Source organism: Nerophis lumbriciformis, linkage group LG11 (assembly GCF_033978685.3).
Source record: "Nerophis lumbriciformis linkage group LG11, RoL_Nlum_v2.1, whole genome shotgun sequence".
Taxonomy (NCBI): domain Eukaryota; kingdom Metazoa; phylum Chordata; class Actinopteri; order Syngnathiformes; family Syngnathidae; genus Nerophis; species Nerophis lumbriciformis.
In genome coordinates this window covers 1,493,914-1,521,837 of record NC_084558.2, presented here as the reverse complement: position 1 = coordinate 1,521,837, position 27,924 = coordinate 1,493,914, and the positions used below count along the sequence as shown (strand labels likewise).

The 27,924-nt window shown below is 40.4% G+C and overlaps 2 protein-coding genes across 4 annotated transcripts in view; one reads left to right on the top strand and one right to left on the bottom strand.

Annotated features, from left to right (window-relative positions):
* Positions 1 to 745, bottom strand: part of LOC133610947 (transient receptor potential cation channel subfamily M member 4-like) — a 47,201-nt gene extending 46,456 nt beyond the window's left edge. For both annotated transcript variants that reach the window (XM_061967728.2, XM_061967730.2), the window contains exon 1: positions 488 to 745. In XM_061967728.2, coding sequence (XP_061823712.1) covers positions 488 to 550 — 63 coding nt within the window. In that variant the 5' untranslated portion in view covers positions 551 to 745. The remainder of the gene's footprint in view (positions 1 to 487) is intronic.
* On the top strand, positions 29 to 27,924 carry LOC133610948 (chaperone Ric-8A). Of its 2 annotated transcripts, XM_061967731.1 has the most exons (19): positions 29 to 170; positions 671 to 736; positions 2,485 to 2,632; positions 15,144 to 15,209; positions 15,281 to 15,312; positions 18,287 to 18,347; positions 18,551 to 18,645; positions 18,715 to 18,762; positions 19,166 to 19,183; positions 22,060 to 22,149; positions 22,217 to 22,824; positions 23,401 to 23,536; positions 23,618 to 23,806; positions 23,884 to 23,978; positions 24,090 to 24,240; positions 26,491 to 26,586; positions 26,669 to 26,813; positions 26,877 to 27,156; positions 27,221 to 27,924. In XM_061967731.1, exons 7-19 carry the CDS (start codon positions 18,556 to 18,558, stop codon positions 27,351 to 27,353), a joined length of 2,079 nt encoding a protein of 692 aa, XP_061823715.1. In that variant the 5' UTR covers positions 29 to 170; positions 671 to 736; positions 2,485 to 2,632; positions 15,144 to 15,209; positions 15,281 to 15,312; positions 18,287 to 18,347; positions 18,551 to 18,555; the 3' UTR covers positions 27,354 to 27,924. The 2 variants fall into 2 exon arrangements, with proteins under 2 accessions (XP_061823715.1, XP_061823716.1); XM_061967732.1 differs by lacking the exon at positions 19,166 to 19,183.

Genomic DNA, 27,924 nt, shown 5'->3' with positions numbered 1-27,924 from the left:
AATGGAACGCGGCCCCTATTATCCCCTCTCTAACTTCATACTGTATTTGACAAACACGGTGACAACTTGTATCGCTGCGTTACTTCACGTATTTTAGCATCTTAAAGGGCAAGCCTCGTGCGGCGTTTAAAACAAATGTCCATTTAAAAAGTTCCTGAAAAGAACTTCTGGTATGTGTACATTCCGAGTAGCCTTGTTATGTTAGCATGTCATATCAGCGGCTAACTTCCGCCTCTTTGCTGTTCGACAGTTCGCAAAGAAACACTGGAAACAGCCTGAAAGCAGCCATAAGCCAGTGTTTATTTGCTTGTATTTGCAGCGAAACGCTCCTTTTGTCTGACGGGAAATGTGTGCATGTGTCTTATTCATACGAGTTAAGCGGAGGCTTTCGCGCGTCACCATGACTTGCTTAAAAACAGTTCACAAACTCTCTCTTAAACTTGTTCTATTCCACGCACCATTACATCTTTAAAGACGAGTTTCTCACCTGGTCCTTCTCAGATTTGCTGTTTGCGTGTGCATTGTCTGCTGCGTCTCCAGTGTCTCTCATTTTTTTCCCCCGCCTCGTTACACAGTGATACCAGGAAATACAATCAACTCATGTCCTTTTTTTTTTTAAACCAACCATTATCTTCTGACCCTTTTTTTCCCCTCTCCACTTATTGCGCAGATTTTTTTCAGCCTCGCCAGCCCGAATAAAGGAGAAAAGAAGGTGCAGAGGCAGGAAAGCACACAGGTGAGGAGGGTGTGGTCTGGAAATAGGTAAATACCTCCTCCATGCTTTATAAATAGGAGTGGTCACTCACAACCACACGAAAGTCACACCTGGATTTTTTGGGGGAGTTGTGTTTTATTACATGACAACGCTAATGCCTTTTAGTGTGTTAACTATACGATACATGTTGAGCTGCGAGAAATGGGATCTTGCATGGGACTAAAAATATCACACTGCTCAAGCCTGGATTACAATATGCAGAGAGGGGGGGAAAAGTGCAAGATGCCTCACTCACTACCACCAATGCACCAGAAACACAGGTTTTGCAATTCAGCATTTTCTTAAAAATTTAATCAAGATTTAAATATATTACTGTAAATACAATTAAATAAGATTTTCTTCAAAGCAGGGTTGCAACGTTTTTTCAGAGAGCATACATCCTTAACAGGTACCAGTCAATCAGAACACACACACATAGACGATGTTAGGATCTCCTTCTTGCTACGTCCGGCTTATCTGCCGTATCCCTGAGGGTCGTTTGCCTTTTTGGACTCTTCTTTTCCGCTTGTTTTGCTGATGTGGTATAACGTGTTGGCCAGGATTTGGACCTGGCAGGTGCCCAGCTTGCATCCACGGGGCGCACGCCTGCGACGGAGTTTTACTGTCAGACTATTGGAGAGAAGATAAAATAATGTCATTAAAAAAAAAATTCAAACTAGATATGCTTGGTGAGTGAGGACCATAATGTATCCCACTAGACCAGTGCTCACTGAGTTGTTTTGTTTGGCCAACCATAGGGTGGCATCCCAAATTTAATACATATTCACACTAACCTCTTTCAAACTTATGCAGTCATTGATGGCATGTCCGCAAGGATAACTAGTGGCCATCTATCCATGTTATTCACACTAATTAACGGTATCATTTACAATTAGGCTTTAGGTTAAAATCGGCCCATTGGGACATTTCCACCATGGCTCTGGATGCAAAAAGTTTGGGCACCCCTGCAGCAGACCGTCGTTGGAATTTTTTTCATGCATTTCAATACTGTTCTGTTACAGAGAACAAGGAAATAGGATACAATTGCTATGATATGAAAAGGGGTAGGATTAAATAAGCTCAGCTTCTCCCTAGTCCTTCTCGGACGTGTGGTTATGAAACAACTGGAAATATGTGAAGCATTACACTGTATCGTATGCATGTTTGAAATAAACTGAAACTGAACTGAATACACATGTGAGTGAAATTTCTGCAGTCTTTCTCTGCCAGTAGTAAACAATCAAAAATGTAAACAAACTTGTCAAAAATGCAGAATAATCAAGCCAGTCAAGACCTTAAGTAATTGTATTTGTTCACAAAAATTAAGTCATTCCAGGTTTAATCGGTATACTAAAAAAGTTAATTCCACTTAGACACTATTTACAGTACAGCAACGTGCAAACCGCAACCATTAGCGATGTTTTTTTAGCAGTGCTAAATTACCACATAAAGTACCGTAGTCTCCTCATATAACAATATAGCCACATATCCAGGCGAAAATGTGCATTTTCAGTGTGATCTCCCCTTACACTAGACTAATAACAGGAACAAACCTACTTTTAAAATAGTGTGGATTAGAACCCTTGTGAGCACTTGTGTTTCTAAAAATTGTCAATGAAACAACAACTTTTATGACTTTTTCATACTGTAGTCCTGAAGAAACAACAACGGGACTATATGGTACATCCTGATTTTCTTTCATACCTGTGTTTAATTGCATCCATGTCAAGATGTTGATCTTCTGACTGATAAGGAACAATCTTCATGAATGGAACATGCTGCTCCTGTGCGGCCTCTGTCCTCTCAGTCCCCGATGTCTGGACGGTGTACCCTGCGACTGAGGTGTCTTTGTCCGACCTGTAGTTCCGGAAGAATGAGGTACCAATTAGAACAGGAGCGACACAGTTAAATATGTCAAGTGTGCGGCTGAGTTTGTAGTGACCTGAGATTTGGTCTAAGTGGCAAGGCAGCAGTCAAAGGCACAGTCAGTAGCAGTAGAACAGCTATCTCCATACCGTACTGCCCTGTGGGACACCAACACTTCAGTAAAGTAATGTTTTGGTAGTATTCTCCAAAAGTAAATTAACTCACCACCAAGAAAATAGGAAAATCCACTGGTGCTTTTGGAGTGAACCATCAATCCAATAGGTTTTGTTGTTGTCTCTTAGTGACTATCAAGTCTGTACATCTGTCATGCTTTGCCACTTAGAACCTTTTTTATAGGTTGACTGGATCAAGGGTGTGTCTTGACCGTCGTCATTGTTATTCCAAGACAACTCCCACTCTCGTCATCGGTTAACGTTCAGGAGGTTTCCTAATAATTTATTGCATGGCTTGGTAAACAAGCTTTTAGTGACAGCCAGATCATGTGATGATACTCAAAGTGACCTTGCACCTTGGTTGATGTTTACATTAATTTCATTTCCCTCCTTCCTTTGATCCAACAACCTTGGTCACCCCCTCCTTGCCTTTCCTCCACATCCTCCTCCATCCCTCTCCTCTCAGTCCACTTGCTGCTGCGCAATTGTTCCACAAATCCTTCTTTCTTTTCCATCACCTGCAGGAAGCGCCGGCGGGCCCAAAATAACACTGATTCTCCTGCGGGCTTTTCTTTATCGCCCCGATTTTCCTGTGCCTTTTCCCCTTGAGTCACATATGCCGTCACCGTGTTTATTCCTGAAATGTCCTTTGCTACCACCAATCCTCACAGACAGTGCTTGGAGAAAAACAACCGCTCGATCTTGCATACATTTCCTAAAACCTTATCATTTAATGTAGAGTGATACCATTTTATTAGTAAAACATCAGACGAAGACCGAACTGTTTGTAAAAAAATCTATTTTCCCATAGATATCATGACAATCCAATTAATATGTTCCAGACACCCCCCAACAATCCTAGAGATTGTAGTTTTACATGCAGTAAACAATGCAAAATACATTTAAATGATGAATGAAAACACTTAAACATCACTTTTACTTTTATTGAAGACTCTTGTTGGCAAATAGAGCAATGCTTGGAGAGAGGGGAGGGGAGAACCACATAGGCGCCACCCTCATACTTCTTTCTTGGATTAAATGGTGTTTCTCACTTTCTTTATCAAAGGGCTGGTACTCGCAGATTTTTTGGGCATAATGGTATAGAGCCAGAAAATATAGGCGGTAAGTTTTGTTATAGAAAAAGCAACAAGTGTTTGCATTGTAAAAATGTTGAATTAGAAAAGAAAATATAGACATTAAAAAAACATAATACTTTTTGTGGATATGTTTTGTTTTGTCAATGCCAATCTTTTTACACTGTCATTGTTTTTTAGGCGTTACAAATGTTCCTTTTGAATTTAAAATTTTTCCAGATTCACTGTTCTTTTTTTCACTTTCAACTTACGAGCAGTGACAGCGGCCGCTCTACTCATTCCTCTTCTCAAAACCTGGATGTGCGTTCACGTCCTTCATGGCCCCTTCACCTTCATGAAATCCCTGCCATTAAGTTGAGTGTTTAAAAAAAAATACATCGGAAAAATGGAACATTGAAAAAATAAAACTTGTAGCACTTAAAGACAATACAATCTTGGCGTAAACAAATCTGATGATCAGCAATGAAAAATATGCCACAATACAAAAAATAGATTTGAAAAATATTGTGTTTTTTTAATGTCTGTGTTTTCTTCTTTAATTCAACATTTTACAATGCCAACATGTGTTTTATTGTCAATGTAACTTTTTTTACAATGACAAGTTTTTTTTAATGCCAAAAATTGCTTATTTTGCAGTCGTATTCAGTAAAAAAAAAAAATGCATAGACTGAGTCACCAATGAATAGGATTATTTATTTAGTTACTCGATTTGTGCATTGATATGGGCAAACAGACTAGTTTGTTACATGCAGTGTTTAGGGGTACAATAACCGAGACGGTATAAAAAACTGGGGTAAAGTTGTGGCAAAAAATGTTTGTTTGAAAACGGATTGTAGGAAAAAAAAACAGAAATACTACTCTCTTTTACAAAAGTAAGTACTCTTTTAGGGCCACTTTCATATCAGTGGAACTTGGGTATGCTTTAGAGTAGTCCAATTAGGTTCAGATCTGGAGAAATTGTTGGCCACTCCATTGCGTTCAGCTTCCTTGGTAAGGCACTTAGAGTTGCTTCTGCCATGCACCCTACATTCCGAATGGAGGCAACCATGTCACAGTACAAGTTGGGATACATGTTTACTGCCATGAGCCGCAGCACTAATGGAGCCGTCACCATACTTGGTCGTAGGCAACACACAATTATCTTGGTACTCACGTGTTACAAGCTATTTTGACAATAATGTCTCTATGTTGACTCATTTTCATAGTTGGTTGATAAATAGAAATTGTACACTGGCTACTCTAAATGATTCTATAATATTGTACCTTGAGAAGATTTACTTTGATAAAAATATTTGCTCAAAAGGGCCCTTTCTTACCTGTTGGTACCTGCTTTTGTGTATTGGGATCCCGGAAATTTTAAATAAAGCCATGCAGGCATGGCAGAGATATTGATACGACAATTTCGGCTTCTTCAAAACATGCAAGTGCGCCATTTTTATTTAGTTGTAGTCCAAATGTGTAGTTAATAAGTTTCTTTTTTCTTCTATCCTCTTCTTGTTGGATAAGCTCAGAGCAATCAGATTTGACAAAACCTCATCGAGCTGGATGCAATCTTACTTGGAGGGGAGGGAACAGGTGGTAGAGGTGAACGGCACCGTGCCCCCCCCCCCCCTCCTCTCAGTGAGCTGTGGAGTCCCCCAAGGCAGTATATTGGGGCCTTTACTCTTCCTAGTATACATAAACGACATGTCATCAGCATGCGACTGTGAATTGTTCTTGTTTGCGGATGACTCGGCCCTGCTGGTATCAGACAAGGACAAGTCACAGGTGGAGAAAATCCTCAGTGTAGAACTTGCACCTGGCTCGCTGACAACAAGCTATCCATACACTTGGGTAAAACGGAATCCATCCTGTTTGGGTCCCACATCAACCTTAAGAAAGTCAATAACTTCACTATAAAAGTGGGTGACATTGTTATCACCAGGAAGGATGAGGTCACCTACCTAGGTTCCATTCTAGAGGCTAATCTTTCCTGTGATAAAATGGCAACCAAGGTAATCAAAAAGGTCAACCAACGAACGAGATTTCTCTATAGAATCTCCTCTCTGGTCAACAAAAGCACTATGAGGATTCTAGCGGGAACTCTCGTTCAACCTTTTTTCGATTACGCATGCACCTCCTGGTAACCTAGCACCTCCAAAACTCTCAAATCTAAACTCCAAACATCCCAGAACAAGCTAGTCAGATTACTTCTAGACCTCCACCCCAGATCACACCTCACTCCTACCCACTTCTCCAAAGTGGGCTGGCTCAGGGTGGAGGACGGAGTAAAACAACTTGCACTGAGCCTAGTCTATAAAATCCGCTACACCTCCCTGATACCGAAGTACATGTCAAACTACTTCCTTAACATAAATGACCGCCATAACCACAACACCAGGGGGAGCTCCACTAACCACGTTAAACCCAGATTCCGATCTAACAAAGGTCTTAACTCATTCTCTTTCTATGCCACATCAATGTGGAATGCGCTCCCAACATGTATAAAAGAAAGGGCAACTCTATCCTCCTTCAAAACCGCAATAAAAGTACACCTCCAGGCAACTTCAACCCTAAACTAACACCCTCCCCGGATTGTTAATCAAATGTAAACAATCAAATGTAGATACTTTTCTTATGCCTTCTGATCTCTCTCTCTATGTCCACTACTTGCTGTACATATCCTACCTAGTTAGACCTACACTTTTTCAATATCCATTTCTCTGTTCTCAATTGTTGATGACTGATGATAACAACCAAACCTAACCCACACCCCGAATTGTAAATAATGTAAATAATTCAATGTATACACCCTAATGATTATCTTGTGTGATGACTGTATTATGATGATAGTATATATCTGTATCATGAATCAATTAACTTAAACAAGTTGAAAAACCTATTCGGGTGTTACCATTTAGTGGTCAATTGTACGGAATATGTACTTCACTGTGCAACCTACTAATAAAAGTCTCAATCAATCAATCAATTGTGGTTCAGACTGGCTTGTACATGCAGATGCATGCTAAAAATCCTTAGCTGTTGACATTGTTTAAAAAGTAGCGTATAGTTCAACTTCTAACTTATATCTGTCAGTAGACTCGATATAGAAGCACTAAAAACTACAACTTGGTTGTGGGGGGAAAAGACACAGTGCAAGTGGAGGCACGTAACCAAGACCACCCACAAAACTGCGTGTTCTGAAGAGATAGAAAACGGCTTGAAGATGTTCTGTAAAACAAAATCTATGCAAAAGTTTGACCAAAAAAACACCATTCCACATTATGTAGACCACAAACAAGTCTTTTAAATGTAGAAAAACATAGGACTCCTTTATAAGGATGTACTCACTTTTGTGAGCAATTTTGTCTGTATCACCCCCAGTCATTAAAGTTTAAGTAAACCTATAACTTTTTTGTAAAGCTCACACTTTTCAGAATTGCCGCAATTTAAACACCTCTCAAGAAAGGAATACAATATTTTTGATAATAGTAGTGAAAATCCTATGCATTTCCGGATATGACTATTACACTCATTTTCTCTCAGCCCCCTTCTGGCCCTACAGGCGCAACTTCCCCTTGTAACTCTATTGTTTACCTCCCCGGTGTGTGACATCTGGCTGGCCTGTGTTGTTAGAGTAGAGCACTGAGTCATCATCCCCATTACGATTCAGCCTAATGAACTCACATATGATTACGGATGAACTCCTTTCTTGCGTAGTTTTCATGAATAATTTCCTCAAAACATGCTCCCACATCAAACCCAGGAAAAGGACTACGTGCCGAACGAAAGCAAAGCCGCCTGGCTGACGAAACTCCTAAACTGCAGCTGCATTGCATTAAGTAAAGTGAGCAATTAGATTCGATAAGTGAATGCTGCAATAAGGTAAAGAGCTCAATGTTTACTCAAACATGAGAGGGATTTAACCTCTGAATAAATTATGAATCCTAAAAGAGATTTAGTTTAAAAATTAAAATAGAAAATAGCACACAATACATCGTAAAATACAGGAAATACCCTGTAGTTTTCCACTTAATAACTAGGCTGTGAAAACTAGGTACACATGTCAAGTTTAGACACTGGCTTACATTCCCATAGCAACATTCTTATCTGTCAAAACATGCTTTGGCGAGAAGCAAATTCCTATTCCAGCTTAGTAACAAGTCATCCAAAGCAGAGGGACAGTTTGCCGTGACTACTGATTCCCAGTGAGTAAAACTGCATGGCACCATGACCCCTTCTTTTTGAAGCATCATTCAAAATCAGTAACATTTTTAAAGGTTGACTCCACTCTTATGAAATAAATGACTATTTAGTTCATGAGCGCCAAACATGAGAGAAATTGGCTGTTTTCTCTTGCTTGTTTGATTCACTTTCTAGAGAAGAGGTTCTCAAATAGTCGCTTTTAAAGTTCCGGGTTTTAATGACATGACAGAAAAATCTTCTGTCAATACTTAATATAAAAATGACTAACTGGAAAAAAAGCAACACATGCACTAAAAGGGGTGAGAGCAGACCTGTGTAGCAGAATAGGGTACATGGTAGGACCAGGTTAGCCTCAGAAAACTGGAAGGACCACACAAACACACGGGCACACTTCACATGGAGCAAGGATTTTCATACAATGAAACGGCGTCCACATGGTGCCGCCGCTGTGCTTAAAAGCACTACTAACGACTTACTCGAGACAGGTGGGGCCCGCAGCTTTGTCTAACCGGACAGTAAAGAGTGATGTAAAAATTCTGTAATAGGAAACAGCAAAACAAAATAAGAGCTCAAAACAGGAAATGAAGGTTACCAACTTGGCAAACTGGCTGACCTGCTCCTTCATTGTTAAGCCCGCCTCGTGTAAACTCCCATCATTTCATACAGAATAGCTTTGTTAAAAAAGAGAAATCAGGCTTCGCCGCACATCTTAAAATAGAGCTTTGCCAACTATCGGTCATTAAGCTACAAACTTACGAACAATGAAGGGGCAAGATACTAGGAAAATGTAGTAAGCTAAGCTACAAGTTACTCCTGATTAAATGTAGCCAAGCTACAGGGGAAGCCATCCCCATAGAATTGTAGCAAGCTACACTACAAGCTACACGGCAAAAGTAGCTTCCTACATCAAAGCTACATTTAACGGCATGTATATCTATGGGCCCACATGTATGATATCGATGTTAAAGTCACTGAGAGTGTACAATTGGACCCAATAAGGGTCCATTAATCTTAACTATCTGTCATTTAGCTGGGTACACCCTCCAACTACCTCTAGGGGTCACCGCACCCCACTGTATGTATTTTTTTAGTTTGCCTTTGCTTTGTCCCACCTCTATAATGTTATTACTTTTCTCTACCTACAAAACCCAAAACCAGTGAAGTTGGCACGTTGTGTAATTCGTAAATAAAAACAGATTACAATGATTTGCAAATCCTTTTCAACTTATATTCAATTGAATATACTGCAAAGACAAGATATTTAATTTTCGAACTGAGAAACAAAATGTTTTTGAATAATCATTAACTTAGAATTTAATGGCAGCAACACATTGCAAAAAAGTTGGCACAGAAAATCTTTTACCACTGTGTTACTTGGCCTTTCCTTTTAACAACACTCAGTAAACGTTTGGGAATTGAGAAGAACATTTTTTGAACCCTTTCAGATGGAATTATTTCCCATTCCTGCTTGATGTACAGCTTAAGTTAGAATATTAGAGAAGGTTGTCTACAGTCAGTTGTTGCCCTTCTTAGAGGATAATGGTATCACTGAGCTGTTCCAGTCTGGTTTTAAAGCCCTCCACAGCACAGAGTCAGCGCTTCTAAAAGTTTTTAACGATATCCTCCTGTCCACTGATTCTGGTAAATATGTTGTCCTGGTGCTTTTAGATCTGTCTGCTGCGTTCGACACCGTCGACCACGCCACCTTAATCACTCGTCTTGAGAACTGTGTGGGCATTAAGGGCGCCGCCCTCAACTGGTTCCGGTCGTACCTAACCGACAGGAGTTTTTGTGTAAAAGTAGACAGTTTTATGTCGTCCACAGCTCCTTTACCACATGGGGTCCCCCAGGGCTCAATCCTTGCCCCAATTTTATTTGCGCTTTACCTTCTCCCCCTTGGTTCTATTTTTAGGAAGTGCAGTATTGCATTTCATTTTTATGCCGATGATTGCCAGATTTATTTTCCCTTGGCACAAAATAACACGGTTCAACGTCTTATTGACTGCCTGCACGACATCAAAGTCTGGCTTTCAGCTAACTTCCTGAGCCTAAATGAAGATAAAACAGAAGTTATGTTGTTCGGTCCAAGTCGCTCTCCCTCCCCCAACGTTGACCTCGGCACTCTGACCCCGTATCTCAGCGACTCTGTCACAAACCTGGGGGTAAAGTTTGACTCAGATTTTAAATTCGAAAAACAAATCAGCAGCGTCGTTCAAAAAAGCTTTTATCAATTACGCCAAATAGCGAAAGTGAAACCGCTTCTATCAAGACATGATCTTGAGAAATTAATCCACGCTTTTATCTCGACTCGTCTTGATTACTGTAATGCCCTGTATGTTGGCATTAGCCAGGCCTCCCTCGCCCGCCTGCAGCTCGTGCAGAACTCTGCTGCTCGTCTGCTAACACAGACCCGCAGACGTGAGCACATCACCCCTATTTTAGCGTCCCTTCACTGGCTCCCTGTGCGTTACCGAATCAATTTTAAACTCCTATTTGTTTTTAAATGTTTAAACAACCTCGCGCCAACCTATCTCTCCGACCTCCTTCAGCCTTACTGCCCCACCCGATCCTTAAGATCAGCCGATCAGCTGCTGTTGACGGTCCCTGACACAAGGCTGAAGCTTAGAGGTGACAGAGCTTTCGCCGTTGCTGCTCCCAAGCTCTGGAACGACCTACCCCTGAGTGTTAGACAAGCCTCCTCTCTTCCTGTTTTTAAATCTCTCTTAAAAACATACTTTTATTCCATGGCTTTTAACACTGAGTGATATCCATCCTGCAATGGTGCCCCATAATACACCTGCTGTGATCCTGTTTTTATGTTTTTATTAATTCTATTTTAATTATTTATTTTTTATCGTGTTCTGTTTGTGTTGTGTTGTGTTTGCTCGGTACTCGTTTTATCTTTTAACCTGTTCATTGTACAGCACTTTGGCTACCCCTGTGGTAAATTTTAAATGTGCTTTATAAATAAAGTTGATTTGATTTGATTTGATTTAAGTTGTTCAAAGGTCCGGGGTCTCCGTCGTAGTATTTGACGCTTCATAATGCGCCACACATTTTCAATGGTAAATGGTAAATGGGTCGTACTTGTATAGCGCTTTTCTACCTTTTTTTTAAGGAACTCAAAGCGCTTTGACACTATTTTCCACATTCACCCATTCACACACACACACATTCACACACTGATGGCGGGAGACAGGTCTGGGCTACAGGCAGGCCGGTCTGGTACCCACACTTTTTTACTATGAAGACACGCTGTTGTAACAAGTGCCTTGGCAATGTCTTGCTTAAATAAGCAGGGGAGTCCATGATAAATTTGCTTGGATGGCAACATATGTTGCTCCAAAACCTGTATGTACCTTTCAGCATTAATGGTGCCTTCACAGATATGTAAGTTACCCATGCCTTGGGCACTAATACACCCCCATACCATCATAGATGCTGGCTTTTGAACTTTGCGCCTATGACAGTCCAGATGGTTCTTTTCCTCTTTGGTCCGGAGGACGCGACGTCCAGGGTTTCCAAAAACAATTTGAAAGGTGGACTCGTCAGAACACAGAACACTTTTCCCACATTGCATCAGTCCATCTTAGATGAGCTCGGGCTCAGCAAAGCCAGCAAAGTTTCTGGGTGTTGTTGATTAATGGCTTTCGCTTTGCGTAGTAGAGTTTAAAACAGATGTAGTGACCAACTGTAGTTACTGACAGTGGTTTTCTGAAGTGTTCCTGAGCCCATGTGGTGATATCCTTTACACACTGATGTTGGTTTTTGGTGCAGTACCGCCTGAGGGATCTAAGGTCACGGGCATTCAATGTTAATTACGCTTATGTGCAGTGATTTCTCCAGATTCTCTGAACCTTTTGATGATATTACGGGCCTTAGATGGTGAAATCCCTAAATTCCTTGCAAAAGCTGGTTGAGAAATGTTGTTCTTAAACTGTTCGACAATTTGCTCACGCATTTGTTCACAAAGTGGTGACCCTCGCCCCATCCTTGTTTGTGAATGACTTAGCATTTTAATGGAAGCTGCTTTTATACCCAATAATGGCACCCACCTGTTTCCAATTAGCCTGTTCACCTGTGGGATTTTCCAAATAAGTGTTTGATGAGCATTCCTCAACTTTCTTAGTTATTTTTGCCACTTGTGCCAGCTTTTTTGAAACATGTTGCAGGCATCAAATTACAAATGAGGTAATATTTGCAAAAAATAACAAAGTTTTCCAGTTCGAACGTTAAGTATATTGTATTTGCAGTCTATTCAATTTAATATAGGTTGAAAAGGATTTGCAAATCATTGTATTCTGTTTTTATTTACGGTTTACACAACCTGCTAACTTCACTGGCTTTGGGGTTTGTACATTAAAACAGCATCTATCTATAACTTGACAAAAAAAAACACTGACTTGTGTGTTGTTTTGGGAACAGTTGGTGATAGTGATGTGCAGTAAAACTCACCTTAATGTGTGTTCCTAAATTTGTGTTGGACGTCTTAGATGATGGGAGCTCTTATGATTTTGGTTTACAGAGTAAACAATTAAAAACTAAAGTTTTGGGCATTGTTTACTCTAAACATCTCATTTGTCTAAATACGGCTAAGGACACACATTATTGTGGGTTTCCTGCAGGTCATCTTCATTACGAAAGGAAAAATAAAATCTGCATGAGAGAATTTCTCAGGCATTTTTAAATGTTTGGTTTTTTTGAGTCGTCAGCTTGAAGCGTCCCTCTGTCTCTGACTCCCTGTTAGGATTTTGCTTACTAGTTTCGATGACCCGCCTTATCTTGACTCTGATTGGCCAGTTTGTAATGTTTCGCCCTAACCTTAACCAATTGTGACTCATCATACGAACCCCAACCAATTATCATGGAGTTTCTCCGTATGTATGGATGTTGTCATTCATCCAGGTCATTGTATTTTCTACGTATTTCTTTTGGCCTGGATTTGCATTTTATGTTTTTGTAGCTTGTAGCTTTGATGTAAGCTACCTCACTACATGGGTCTAAAAGTAGCTAAACTACAGGAAAAGCTTGTCGTTAAAAAAGACACAAGAGAGAGAGAGTGGAGAGACAGACAGAACACGAGAGAAGCCGAAACGTAAATGTAACTTCACAGATGATTTGCGGGAAAAGTATCCGTGTTTTCGTCCTGGCCGTGACACATGGAAAGCAGAATGCACTGTGTGCAAAGCAGGAACGTATATCTGTGGCAAATAAAGGGGCCAACAATCTACAAGCCCATATCGACACTACAAAGCACAAAACAGTTGTGCGGGGCGAGAGCTCGTCTGCTGTTTTTTGTTTGAATTTAATTAACTTGTTTTGAGGCATTGTTTATGTTTCCATTATATACAATTAGAATCAGAATCAGAAATACTTTATTAATCCTCAAGGGGAAATTAAAATTTAGAGGTTATTTTGAATATTTCTACTTCTGCACTTTTTTCCAAAACTGTGAATGTTACAGAATATAAGTGTGACTTATTTTGTGATACTGTCAAGCAGTGTTGGCGTTAACGCACTTTTTGTGTCTCTTTAACGCATTGAAATCGGAAAGGACGCAGATTTGTTTTTTTTTTACCATCTGCGGCCCACAGCTAATGTTTTAAAGGTCCATGGCACATTCTAAAAATACAATTAAAATAAACAAAAACATAACAAAAGTGAAATAAAAAAAGCTTAAAGGTGAAATGTAATTTAGAAAAAGTTGCAATGTTGACTAATAAAACAAAGCTGTTTTTTTCAAACTGTCATTGCTCAAAACATAATATTGAATCAAAATCAATGTTATTATGAATTATTGACCTATCCAAGGTTCTGATTACTTCAGATCAAATATTACACTTTGAAAAATATTTTTGGTGGAAGATTTTGCATACTTTGTGTGTTTGCCATTAAAAACATAGTTTTGTTTGACAAAAAAGGGCGAAAAACAAACAAACAAACAAACAACATTAAAAAAAAACTAAAACATTTTGAAATGAGGGATAGATCTGAAGTTGATGTAGACTCCAGAGATTTAAGCGTAAAATATAAAATGTATGTATGCCCTGGCACACCATTATCATCATTTCATGACCGAAGCAAAGCACTTTTTACACTTTTATACTGAAATAAATACACCTACAACTTATTAATTAAAAACATAGAAAAAACTACCAGCAGCGGTAAAGTTCAGATCCATGAAGGTAAGAAAAGTGAATGAATGTTTATAACTGAATACGTTTACATATGTATACAAATTTGTTTCGTTTTTTTATCATTTTTTTAATGAATTAAGTAACGTTTATGACAACCTTTTTCCAAAACACGATATAGAATATGAGATATAACAAGATAATGCATACGTTTATCTTTTTTTTTTCAGAACGCTTACAAAAAAGTGGGACCCCAAAAATGTACTAGCGCCAACACTGCTGTCAACAGAGGAGAAAAAATGCTTTATTTAAATAAATATATTATTAATAAAGCAAGTTCGAAAATCATTGGCAAGTTTACACCTAGTCCCGGCTTTGGCGTGCTGCTCGCCTTGGCACGCATATATGTGTCCTCTATTTGGGATTTCAGAATATGATCAACCTACAAGACACACTCATATGGCGAGAGCATTTGGCCTGGCCATCCATGTAATAGTAAAAAATTATTACTTATTTATTAGTCCAAAACACAAACACACAAGATGGACTGACCCCTAAAAAGCCTGGTATACTTTCTATAGTCCATGAGTGCATAAGCTATCTAAACAATATACTGTAAATCCGTATTACGTAACCAGCTAAGTCCAGTTGATTGACACCTCCAATCGTCTTACGGGTCTCTAGTGTTCAGATGTGATTTATTGTGTCCCCCGGTGTTATGACACTTAGTCACAATGTTTCAATAAATTAAGTGTTCTCATGGAAATCATACATCAGTGACACTTTTTTACTTTGACATGTTGATATTCTGAGCCTCAAGTGCCCTATTCATCTTCAGGGTATATAGTTTTACATCCCTGGGAGTACTTGGTGGGGGAGCCTTCTCCTTCTTTTTCCCATTTATCCTTGACGTTGTGTACATCCTGTTGTTGTAAAGCTGCAGCTACCAGTTGAACACTTGAGAACCCCCTGGCCCCGTTTCCTCTACCTACTGGGCACAAGAGTGAGTATCCTGCCAGGAAAGCCTGTCATTCTCTCTTATATTATCTTCTCACCGATTTTTTTTCTTTTCAGGAGTTCCCAAGACACCCTCTCAAGCAAAGCAGGTAAATATAATGCAAATATGCTGGACTACCTAGTATGGGTGTAATGATTGATTGATATATCGATAGATCGATTTCATCCATCCATCCTTTTTCTAAATTTCAAATATTTCAAACTGTGCTCGACAAGTTTGCCTTACGGAAGATAGGAATCGATCGAAGATTGTTTTAAAAGGGAATTGGTCAATTTTATTGATAGTAGAAAAAGTAAAACATTGAAGAATTGCTGTCTTTAAATGAAGTTTAACATTTAAAAATAAGGATGTGAAACATTATGTTTATTTGCCCGTCTGTGACGTCATGACGAATAGCTACGGTGGTCGAGAAAGGTCATAACAGACATCACAAGACAATATCAAAAGTTATTAAACAAAAACTTTCAGCTACAGCGCAATTTCAAAAGCCACAACAAATAAAAACGACACAACACAATAATATTAAGCCACAACACAACTTTAAGCCACAAAACACGCGACCGACACAATGAAGTGACAGCGGTCCAAGTTACAGCGACGCACCAACTTCCGGAACACAACATGACGCGACAACAACTAACAGCCAAGGAAAAGTAACTTCATCAGAAAGAAGGAAATAGAAAACATGGATGAAGGAGGCTATGGAAATCAGGAAACGAGGAGCCAACACAATCAACAGTGATGAGGAGGCATACATGGGACGCTGTCCTTCATCGGCGACGCCAGGGCGTAGAACAGATACTGTATAGCCGGGTCAAGGAACTTTATATTGGGCCATTAGTTGTTGTTTACTTGCTTGTTAGTATCCACAATTCATTTATATCTAATTTCCTTACAATAAATAATAAGAATATAGGAAACTTCACCTGCAGTCTCCAGGAGCTAGTATTTATTTCACAGTCGCACTGGTTGCTAAAAGTTTCTGAATCGATTTCAACTCACTGAATCGTTACAGATCATATCGTTCTAAAAAATTAGATTGTCCCTGAATCGTATCGGCAACCGCAATTATCGAATCGAATGGATTCGTTGTTAAAACGAATCGTTACACCCTACTACCTGGCAAAACTGAAAGTTACAAGCGCAAAACAAAACACAGAACCGTACAAAATGTCTTGATATCATCACGGTTGCCCGCCAATGGGCCTTCTGTTGTTGATGATTGCAGGCTCAATGAACACTTATGTTAGATTAGTCGCAAATATACTATACCATGCATACTCCCCTTTGAAACTTAAGTACACTAACAGCAGATACAACTCTGACATGAATTGTCCTGCTGTGTTGTCCATGCCAAGCCTTACACCATAAAAACACAACAGGCGCTGCTGCAGACTGTCTTCACTTTCTTCAGATACGTATATTTTGCATATGTCATTTGTAACTAGGTGGATGCATTAGCCACACAGTGCTATCCGAAAGCACTGAACTTTGACCTTTCGCCTGCCGCCTGACTTGACAATAGACAACTGTTAAGCCCTGTCTGCTGTCTGCTGTGGCACAATAGCCAATCAACAAAAAGTACCAGACTCTATTCGTAGACTTATATCCTAAAGGCAAGGAACTCCTGCACAAAAGTGCAATGAAAAACATAGACTGTGCGTCAATGGTGCGTCAACATTGTGCCTATACTTTGATGTTTATTTTTATTTTTATTATTCAAACAATCATGACCAACTTCAAAGACAAGTTTCAGATGAGGAAGCCATGGAGCTAGCATCAAACCAATAAAAACTTTGGCAAAGTGTGAGATTGGTTCTCACCTTTGAAACGCCTGATCATAACTCTAGAACAACTTATGTAAAATACCCATTGTTTGTAGTATTATTGTTAAATGTGAAATGGGACTATTAAGACCTTAATGTTTGGCCCATTGTATTTTCCAGGGCATACCTCCAAAGTAGTTATTTTGAAGGCATGTTTCTAAAATAAAATTCTCTTTTTGAGTGTTTTCCAACTCCTATTCCTCAGTGTCAGTAGAACTTATACATTAAAACTGTTGGGGAAGAAATTCATAATGTCTTTTGAAAGAGTCCAAAACCCTCTTGGAATTTTCAGGAGTTGATAAAACTGTTTTCCCCTGAAGATTTAATGAAAACAGCTCCATCTGGTGCGAGTAGTTTAAACAACACTCTGTCAAAATACTGCACATCACAACTGCTTCACGGTGGCAGAGGGGTTAGTGCATCTGCCTCACAATACGAAGGTCCTGAGTAGTCTTGGGTTCAATCCCGGGCTTGGGATCTTTCTGTGTGGAGTTTGCATGTTCTCCCCGTGACTGCGTGGGTTCCCTCCGGGTACTCCGGCTTCCTCCCACCTCCAAAGACATGCACCTGGGGATAAGTTGATTGGCAACACTAAATTGGCCCTACCTAGTGTGTGAATGTTGTCTGTCTATCTGTGTTGGCCCTGCGATGAGGTGGCGACTTGTCCAGGGTGTACCCCGCCTTCCGCCCGATTGTAGCTGAGATAGGCTCCAGCGCCCCCCCGCAACCCCAAAAGGAATTAGCGGTAGAAAATGGATGGATGGATGGATGGATAACTGCCTTTTCATGTTGTTGGTTGGTTGGTTGAAGTTTATTTTGAACATGTACACAGTTTCAATATGATACATTACATATTTTACATGATTTCATTAAAATGTTTTGCTCAACAAGATGTAGATAAAATTGAAATTTCTCTGCAGTATTTTCTTTTTCATGTATAGGTTCAGCTGCCATGTGATTATGCAACAGGAGAAGGCTATGATAAGTAATGTTTTTTTAATGACGCCACAGCTATTTGTGAGATTTGATAGATCGAGACATGTGTGAGAGAGAGAGCACAGTCTAAGTCTGGAAAAACCTAGAAAAGGTTAGAGGGTCATCACAGGGAGATATAAGCTTGGAGTCCATTAGTGGATTATAAACTCTGTGGCCCCAGCATCTCTTTTGGATTATTAAGAGAGAGAGTGTGCGGAAGTGAAGCAAGTGAACTGAGCAGAACACTGTTCACATACGTAGAACTCAGAAACACTGGAGCTGCTGCAGCTGTGACAGCACACCTCCGGGATATCACCTCAAGGTAAGATAGCGCCAAGTCCTTAACCAGTTGTTAAAATGTGTGTCTGTATCATTAATCGTTTGTCTCACACACAAAGCGGCTAAATGTGCATTTAAAAGTCCCATTTTATCTTTACGTTCATCATGGTATCGATAATCTCCATCACTCATATCGTGATTATTGCACAACTTCCATTTCTGTTATGGGTGGATGTGCGTGTGCAGCAAGCATGGTCGTGGACGTGGAGGGGATTATTCGGTGCATCAGGCACAGGGATGAGAGTGGCGTTCACACTCAGCTGCAGGAGTTCAACAGAGAGGTAACATAAACACACACATACGTTGTGCGGTGTGTATACTGACGAAAGCATGCGGCTGTGTTTCTACAGTATGCCCAGTGTTTCTTCTTTGACGCAGAGGAGAGAGACAGAAGGAAAGTAAGCATCTTTTACAGTATAGCGGGTCTCTGCATTTGCCAGCAAGGAGTTAACCGCCACACCCCTTCAATGTTTATTTCTTGCCTCCCCCCGCCCCCCACTATCCCTTTCCTCTACGGCATCATCTGCCTTCCTCTACCCCTCTTCAGCTCTCCTCCAGTCTTATTAGTAATTCTGCTGTATCAGACGTCCCTGATCCTCTATCCTTGCATGCTCAGGCAGATTGAGCTTCGGTAAAAGCAGCTGCTTCACCCTGCCAGAGTGATAATCTTTTTCGACACTCACTTGCAGCCTCTGAGCAGTGGTTCAAATGAATCTATGCCTTTTATTAATATACTGATGTTGTTTTCTTTCTCCTTCTCTTGCATCTTTGGCTAATGGCTGTCTGGCTGCTCATATGTAGCAAAGGAAGCTGGAAGAGGTACAGCGCTGCCATAGTTACGCATGTTTAAACTAATGTAGTGGCAACTGGGCATTGGTGGTTTCTCACTTTTCACATACATAAATGAATATGATATGACAATAGATTGAATTACATAGAAGCAACATGGTGCACAAAACAGTGGCAATAGCAGTACAGCACACACAGTAAACAGGTATAAATATGAATTAAGAAGCAAATAAAGCTGAAAAAAATTCTTAGACTATACCTCAATTTACTAGTTCTGTTACTGATTATGTGACAGAGTTATTAACTCAAAGCACAATTTAGATATTATTTCAACATCCTGGGCTGGCATGCAGATAAGCAGTGATATGATTGAATTGCTTTGCCAAGTTGGTGAAACCCTGGGTCATGTTTTTGATTATTTCTTTCTCTAATTCAACGAATAGCATCCACTTCTTCTCACTCATCCGTCCTTCACACTCTCTTTCTTCCTAACCATGCTTGGAAAACAAAATGATGACGATCTTTAGCTACAGTATAAGCTAATGCTAGCGAATAAGACCAGATTTTTTTGGTCAGGGTTCACTGTGAAATGTGCTACGCCAACTAACAGCGGCAATGCTTGGAACTCAATTTTTTGCTTGCAACTTGAAGCATAAAAACTAGCTGAGACAAAGCTCTTATCTCAAAACATTCTTATGTTGGGGCATTCTTAACTTGAGGCACCGCTGTAGTAAAAAAAAAATTTAAGTAATTAGTTTAGTAAATAAAATTCCACTATTAAGACAATATGACATTTTTACAAAAGCATATTCATAAATGCATTCCTGTGTATAAGCTAAACAAACGGGGGACAATTTGTCAGAACTTGCGCCCTCCTGTGTTGCCTGTGCTATTATTATTCTGACGCTGTTATTCAAGTCGGATTGACTTGAAATTTCTCACACAACATACTGTGCTGAAAAAAACACCAAATGTGACTTAAATTACTACAACATTTAGTCCACACCTTTAGACATTAAACAAGCTCAGTTGGATAACATTTGAGTAAGATTGGTTGAAAAACGTTGTTGCCATCGAGCAAAACGTCTTTGGGAATTAAGTAATTGTCCATGTGTCAGTGAACATTTGTGTCAATATTACAAAACTTTGCTTATATCTGTATTACATGTATGCTAGCATGTCTTCCAAAGCATTGTTAGCACAACCCATAGGGTGCGCCAATAATGTACAGTCTGATTGTATGCACATTCTTTTTTTATGTACAAAACCAGTGAAGTTGGCACGTTGTGTAAATCGTAAATAAAAACCGAATACAATGATTTGCTAATCCTTTTCAACTTATATTCAATTGAATAGACTGCAAAGACAAGATACTTAACGTTCAAACTGGTAAACTTTGTTATTTTTTGCAAATATTTGCTCATTTGGAATTTGATGCCTGCAACATGTTTCAAAAAAGCTGGCACAAGTGGCAAAAGAGACTGAGAAAGTTGAGGAATGCTCATCAAACACTCATTTGGAACACCCCACAGGTGAGTAGGCTAATTGGGAACAGGTGGGTACCATGATTGGGTATAAAAGCAGCTTTCATGAAATGCTCAGTCGTTCACAAACAAGGATGGGACGAGGGTCACCACTTTGTGAACAAATGCCTGAGCAAATTGTCGAACAGTTTAAGAACAATATTTCTCAACGAGCTATTTCAAGGATTTTAGAGATTTCATCATCTACGGTCCGTAATATCATCAAAAGGTTCAGAGAATCTGGAGAAATCACTGCACGTAAGCGACAAGGCCGAAAAGCAACATTGAATGCCTGTGACCTTCGATCCCTCAGGCGGTACTGCATCAAAAACCGACATCACCACATGGGTTCAGGAACACTTCAGAAAACCACTGACAGTAACTACATTCGTCGCTACATCTGTAAGTGCAAGTTAAAACTCTACTATGCAAAGCGAAAGCCATTAATCAACAACACCCAGAAACGCTGCCGGCTTCGCTGGGCCCGAGCTCATCTAAGATGGACTGATGCAAAGTGGAAAAGTGGTCTGTGGTCTGACAAGTCCACATTTACAAATTGTTTTTGGAAACTGTGGACGTTGTGTCCTCCGGACCAAAGAGGAAATGAACCATCTGGACTGTTATAGGCGCAAAGCTCAAAAGCCAGCATCTGTGATGGTATGGGGGTATATTAGTGCCCAAGGCATGGGTAACTTACACATTTGTGTAGGCACCATTAATGCTGAAAGGTACATACAGGTTCTGGAGCAACATATGTTGCCATCCAAGCAATGTCTTTTTCATGGACGCCCCTGCTTATTTCAGCAAGACAATGCCTAGCCACAGTCTGCACGTGTTACAACAGCATGGCTTCATAGTAAAAGAGTGCGTGTACTAGACTGGCCTGCCTGTAGTCCAGACCTGTCTCCCATTGAAAATGTGTGGAGCATTGAGAAGCGTAAAATTCGACAACGGAGACCCCGGACTGTTGAACAACTTAAGCTGTACATCAAGCAAGAATTGGAAATAATTCCACCTGAAAAGCTTCATAAATGGGTCTCCTCTGTTCACAAACACTTATTGAGTGTTAAAAAGGAAAGGCCATGTATCACAGTGGTAAAAATTTCCCCGTGCCAACTTTTTTGCAATGTGTTGCTGCCATTAAATTCAAAGTTAATGATTATTTGCCAAAAAAAATTATGTTTCTCAGTTCGAACATTAAATATCTTGTCTTTGCAGTGTATTCAATTGAATATAAATTGAAAAATACAAATCATTGTACTCTGTTTTTATTTTACGATTTGCACAATGTGCCAACTTCACTGGTTTTGGGTTTTGTAATAACTCCACAAGTTTTTACCATAAAAATAACCTGTAGTTGTCATTTATTTCCTGTTTTATCAGTTTAGGAAAAATAAAGTAAGAGAATGTGCCGAATCCGACTCTGATTGTGACGAGAATGACCAAGAGGACCGGGGTCTCCTCCTCAGACAGGTTTGAAACTCCCACCCTCTTAGTCTTGAATGTTCCGGTCAATAATTTTAAGTGTACATTTTTTCAGAGTTTGGCTGTGGTGCTGGTGAGGTTTATAAGAACTGGAGTGCACTGCCATCTGCTAAGAATTGCACTCCGCACCCTTAGGATCCTCTCCAGAGACAAGAGGGTCCTGGGCCCTTTGGTGACCGACAGCGCTCTCTTGACTCTGGCTAAACTGGCAGGGCTGAGCACGAGTGAATCAAACGATGACGCCAGCGGCCCCGACTCTGATTTCTACGACAACATCATCTCCTCTCTCTCTGACGTAAATGCACCGATGTGTTGCGGCGACGGTAGTGACGATGATGTCAACGACCTAAACAAAGAGTGCTCCGCATTTGAAGACGATGCCAAGAGTGATGTCAGCGCCTCCAACTGCAGCGATGTGGACACTATCAGCTGGCCCGGAAGCCACAGGCCCAGCATTAACGAAATGCACAGAGGCAGCGTCCATCATAAGGAGCTGGAGCGAGGGAGGAAGGACCGTCGTGAGAGCAAGATGGAGGGCAACGATGAGGAGGAGGAGGAGGATGGGACATCGGTAGAGGAGATGCAGAACAAAGAGGCTTTGAAGGTGTTGTGTAATGTGGTATACAACAGCACTTGGGCACAGGAGAGGTTCAGCGCACTCAGGTGGGATTCTTTATTCATCAATATTTATATTCATAAGTTGGCCAGTCCGATATCAGCAAAAACTAAAAAGTATTGGATAATATCAGCTTGCATCTAAAATCTCTGATAAAAGCTCCGATTATAAGCAGTTCTGCAGCACGTTTAATTTTGCAAAACTCAATAGCCAGTTAACATCTAAATGCCCTCACACATTGTTGGTCTCTTTGTCTATTTTGCTGATGTCCTTTACAAAAGTTAAACATGGTAGGCTATTAAATGCTAGGAGCTAGCAGCTACACAATAGCTCAAAAACAATAGTTGCCAAAAAAAAAACAATTAACACTCGACTTAAACTTAAAGACAGCATTAGTCCATTCTAGGCGGTTAATAATAAATATTTGAGGTTTGATACATACCATTGGTCTCTGACTAATTTCACTTGATCAAGCATTTTCTAACATTCCACCCTATAATAATAAAAGTATCAGCAACGGCCAATATGCAAGGCTTCAATGTTGGTATCATATAGGAAGTGAAAAGTTGTAAAGGGACACCACTATCCATAACCTTTCACACTGCTTATTTTATTTTGATCAGGCTAATATGCGGCCTCAAAGAGCGCCTCTCCTCCAGGATCATTCACCCGGCTCCCTCCAGTGTTCAGTTCTACGAATTACGACTTACCTTCCTCATCACTGCATTGCGACCTGAACTCAGCACTCAGCTTCAGCAGGTGACTCTTTCACTTCTACAACAGTGATAGAGAGCACGGAGTTACATTTTAATAATCTCTGACTTAATTTGCCTCTTCCAGGAGGGAGGCGTCTCCATCCTCTCAGCAGCCCTGGAGGGCTACCTGGAGGTGCAGTGGAAGGAGCAGTATGACTGCTTGCTAGACCCGGCGGCGCCACCTATTTCTCTGGAGGCCTCTCAGCGCATCATCGAGATCCTGAAAATCCTTTTCAACGTCACACACAGAGCCCATGGACATGCACCGAGCGAGGTGAGCATCAGTTGAACAGAACAACTTCTTACTTTCTGCCACAGTAATGTAAACATGTATGATGGCTTACTCCCCAGGCTGATGCAGCGCTATACCGACATCTAGTGGCAATCCTGCGTCTCTGCATGATGAGGACGTGCATGTTGCCCGAGGACACAGATGAACTGCAGGGGTTAGGGTTTTCTTCACCATTTTTTTCTACTTTAATTTCGTCGACCTAAATGATTATGAATTAAATCACTACAAAGTCTATGTTTCTTTGAGATATCTTTTTATATTGCAGTCATACGGTCAACCTGTTATCGGCGCTGCCTCTCCAGTGTCTGGATGTTCTCCTGATGGTGCCACTGGAGCCTGACTCTGAGCAGTGCCAGGGGGTCAACATGGACTGTGTCCACACCCTGCTGCTGTTCATGGAGAGACGCTTGGAATCAGTAAGAGTCACAAGACTGAAGCATTTTTCTGCAATTGCAGTTCCTCCATTATTTATACAGCATTGTGTACGGGTCCAATCAGGTGGCTCTGATTTCATTCTCTAAGACAGGGGGAGTCCACACTTTTATTTTCCAGCGAGGGCCTCTACAGACAAATTAAAAGATGCAGGTGCACCTTTTATACATTTTGTGCCTGATCTACTTGATAGCGCACACAAAGCTGATCGACTGAGCTTGTGCGCAGAGGATTACGTTTTTTAAATAAGCAAAATAGGGAGCGCAATCCACAAAGCGTTGACAATACTGGGCGGACGAGATGCAAATATAATCATTAAGCACTCGCAATGTGATTTATCAAGACTCAAATTGTTCTGTTGCCGATGTTTTGCATCTATATTTAGCACGTCTGGAATACTCGTGCAAAGTGGCACAGTGCGCGCCAATGGCTGTGAATAAGACAAAGACAGATAACAGAAATAATATTCCATCTGTGTGCGTGTCAAAATATTTAGACTCTCAGAAATAGTCATATTGTCTATTCAGCAATATAATTGTATAGCTGCTCGATTACTTACAAGTAGGGATGTTCGATAATATCGGACTGCCGATATTATCTGCCGATAAATGCTTTAAAATGTAATATCGGAAATTATCGGTATCGGTTTCAAAAAGTAAAATGTATGACTTTTTAAAACGCCGCTGTGTACACGGACGTAGTGAGAAATACAGAGTGCCAATAAACCTTAAAGACACTGCCTTTGCGTGCTGGCCCTATCACATAATATCTACGGCTTTTCACACACACAACAACGCATACTTGATCCACACCATACAGGTCACAAACTTTAAACAACTTTAACACTGTTACAAATAGGCGCCACACTGTGAACCCACACCAAACAAGAATGACAAACACATTTCGGGAGAACATCCGCACCGTAACACAACATAAACACAACAGAACAAATACCCAGAACCCCTTGCAGCACTAACTCTTCCGGGACGCTACAATATACACCCCCCCTCAACCTCCTCATGCTCTCTCAGGAAGAGCATGTCCCAAATTCCAAGCTGCTGTTTTGAGGCATGTAAAAAAAAAAAAGCACTTTGTGACTTCAATAATAAATATGGCAGTGCCATGTTGACATTTTTTTCCATAACTTGAGTTGATTTATTTTGGAAAAGCTTGTTACATTGTTAAATGCATCCAGCGGGGCATCACAACAAAACGGTTGATATCAGAAGCGGTAATTAAGAGTTGGACAATATCGGAATATCGGATATCAGCAAACAAGCCATTATCGGACATCTCTACTTACAAGGCTGATGAAAACTAATTCAGCAGTTGTTGTTTTTTGGCTGTTGGACTATTTTTTTTTTAAATTGTGTTTGTTTATATAGCTCCTGTATGGAAAAAAACTAATCGCAATATACATTTTCTTGCGGCTGGATCATTTCACACTGCAGCACCTCCCATAGCATACCTTCATGCGTGCTAAAAGTAGGTTTTGTTGTCTAGAGCGTGCTTAAATATAGCCCAGAAAAGGTGGTTCATATTATATTTTTGTGCTGCATGTCAACAAAATGACAAAACACCATAGGTTAGACCCTATGATGCCACAAATGTGGAGGGAAATGAGTGTCTCCATGGTGACAGTACAGTACACAAAAAACACTCATTTAAATAGTGCGGTCTACACCACCTATGCACTTGTTATCAATTGTATGTCCACTAACAGTCACACAATGTTATCATTTGCACGTGTTATTTGGATCTTAGTAAATCAGGCCCGACAGTATTTGCATTAAAGAGGCTATATCCAATCTATGTAAGTCGACATACGCAAAGCTATCAGAATAAAACATCAACATCTTACGTTGGTGTTATATGTGATAAAGTAAATTAGTTTAATATATATTAATATATTGTCATTACTAATTAATTAATTTTATTTTTTAGAATATGCAGAGGACCAATAAAGAGGGCCGGACAAAAATGGCTCCCTGCTCTAATATGCTGATTGGCTCCGTCCATTTAGTGGTACCGGCAAGAACATCAGAATTTGTTTAAAAAATAATAACGTTATAGCAGAGACAAATATGTTTACTGCAATAATGCCATAAGATGCAAGTGCAAGCAAAACATTCGAAACTACCTGGTGGTCCTTTTTTAAAATTTAAAACTACTGCACTCGTGGTCATATTTGCATAATAACTGGAGATTACCATTGCTTTTGTTGTGCTTCCCAGGGGGACAGAGTCAAAGAGAAACTAACTCCAATTCTCAATCTGCTGACAGAAAGCTGTCGGGCCCACAAAGAAACGCGCCATTACATTCGGACATATGTAATAAAAACACAATTGCATTATTAATCTTTACATATTGGTATTAAACTGTTACTGGTTCTGTACTTTTTCTGAACAATAGATCCTGCCTCCTCTGAGAGATGTTTCTCAGAGGCCAGAGGACGGCTGCACCGTAAAAAGTCGCCTGGTCCGCCTCATGACAAACCTGGACACTGACGTCAAACATTGCGCTGCCGACCTTATTTTTGTCCTCTGCAAGGAAAACGGTAAAAGTGAACTACAGTTTTATCATAAACAACAACAAACATCACCTTCTTTTCTCTTCTCAGTGAGGCGATTTGTGAAGTACACAGGCTACGGCAACGCAGCGGGACTCCTCGCCACCAGAGGCTTGCTGGGCGGCCCCACGTCCAGAACCTCCTGCAGCAACACCCTGTACTCCAGCGACTCCGATTCTGACACTGAGGAGTACCGACAGGTTAAAGACCGCATCAACCCGGTCACTGGGAGAGTGGAGCGGGAGCAGACCGACCCCATGGAGGGCATGACGGAGGAGGAGAAGGAGGAGGAAGCTAAGAGTCTCATTCGACTCTTCAACAAGCTGTCCAGGTCTGTGAAGAACAACACAATCAGGCAAGTACATCAGCATCACAGCTGTCTACATTTACTGCAGGGATAACATTATTCAGCCAATGGGAGTGGACGCAGATGGAAAGCTGGTACCGATGGCGGGACTGAGGGAGAACAGTCTCACAGAAGAGTCGGCGTCAGACACAGATGAAAAAGAGAAGGACTCAAATCAATGAAGTCCGTTCTGTCCTCCTAAATATCCTTTTTTGCTGTTTTAGTGCTTCGATATTTGTGGATAGACCTAGAAAGAAGTTTTATTTAATTTGTTTCTCCTTATAGGATCAATTTGATTTACTTTTAGTTCTATTGGACAAAATGATTGGGACAAGTGGCCGTTACGTCATAAAAAGAACTTGAATGAAATTAAACAGAACTTTTCACTCTTATGTGAAGAGGACTCTGGCCTCTTAATCCAAATAATGTGTTAGACCGCCTCCAACAACATGTACAGGTGCACAGGCATGCTGCAAGGAAAAGGGGCCTTACCTCAAACTTATTATTGTATGCCACAAAATATTGGCAACACTCTGCGTAAATTCCATGTGACACATTTGGAGGCGCCACCTTAATCTTTGTGAGTTTGTGGTTTTAGGTGTGTCTGTACACACGCCACATAGAAGCCTAGTTGGAAAGCTGTCCTTCATCTAATGAGTGATTGAAGTCTTAACGAGTTGAAAGTCATTCATCACCCTAATAAGTGTGAAATGTGACAAAGTGGTGATTGTGATTAAACAAATGATGATGAAA

Coding starts and splice junctions, on each gene's coding strand:
- LOC133610948 (XM_061967731.1), top strand. CDS start 18,556: ATGGTCGTGGACGTGGAGGGGATTATTCGGTGCATCAGGCACAGGGAT. Junction 23,807..23,883: donor ATGGACATGCACCGAGCGAG/GTGAGCATCAGT, acceptor CTTACTCCCCAG/GCTGATGCAGCGCTATACCG. Junction 26,587..26,668: donor GCCATTACATTCGGACATAT/GTAATAAAAACA, acceptor TCTGAACAATAG/ATCCTGCCTCCTCTGAGAGA.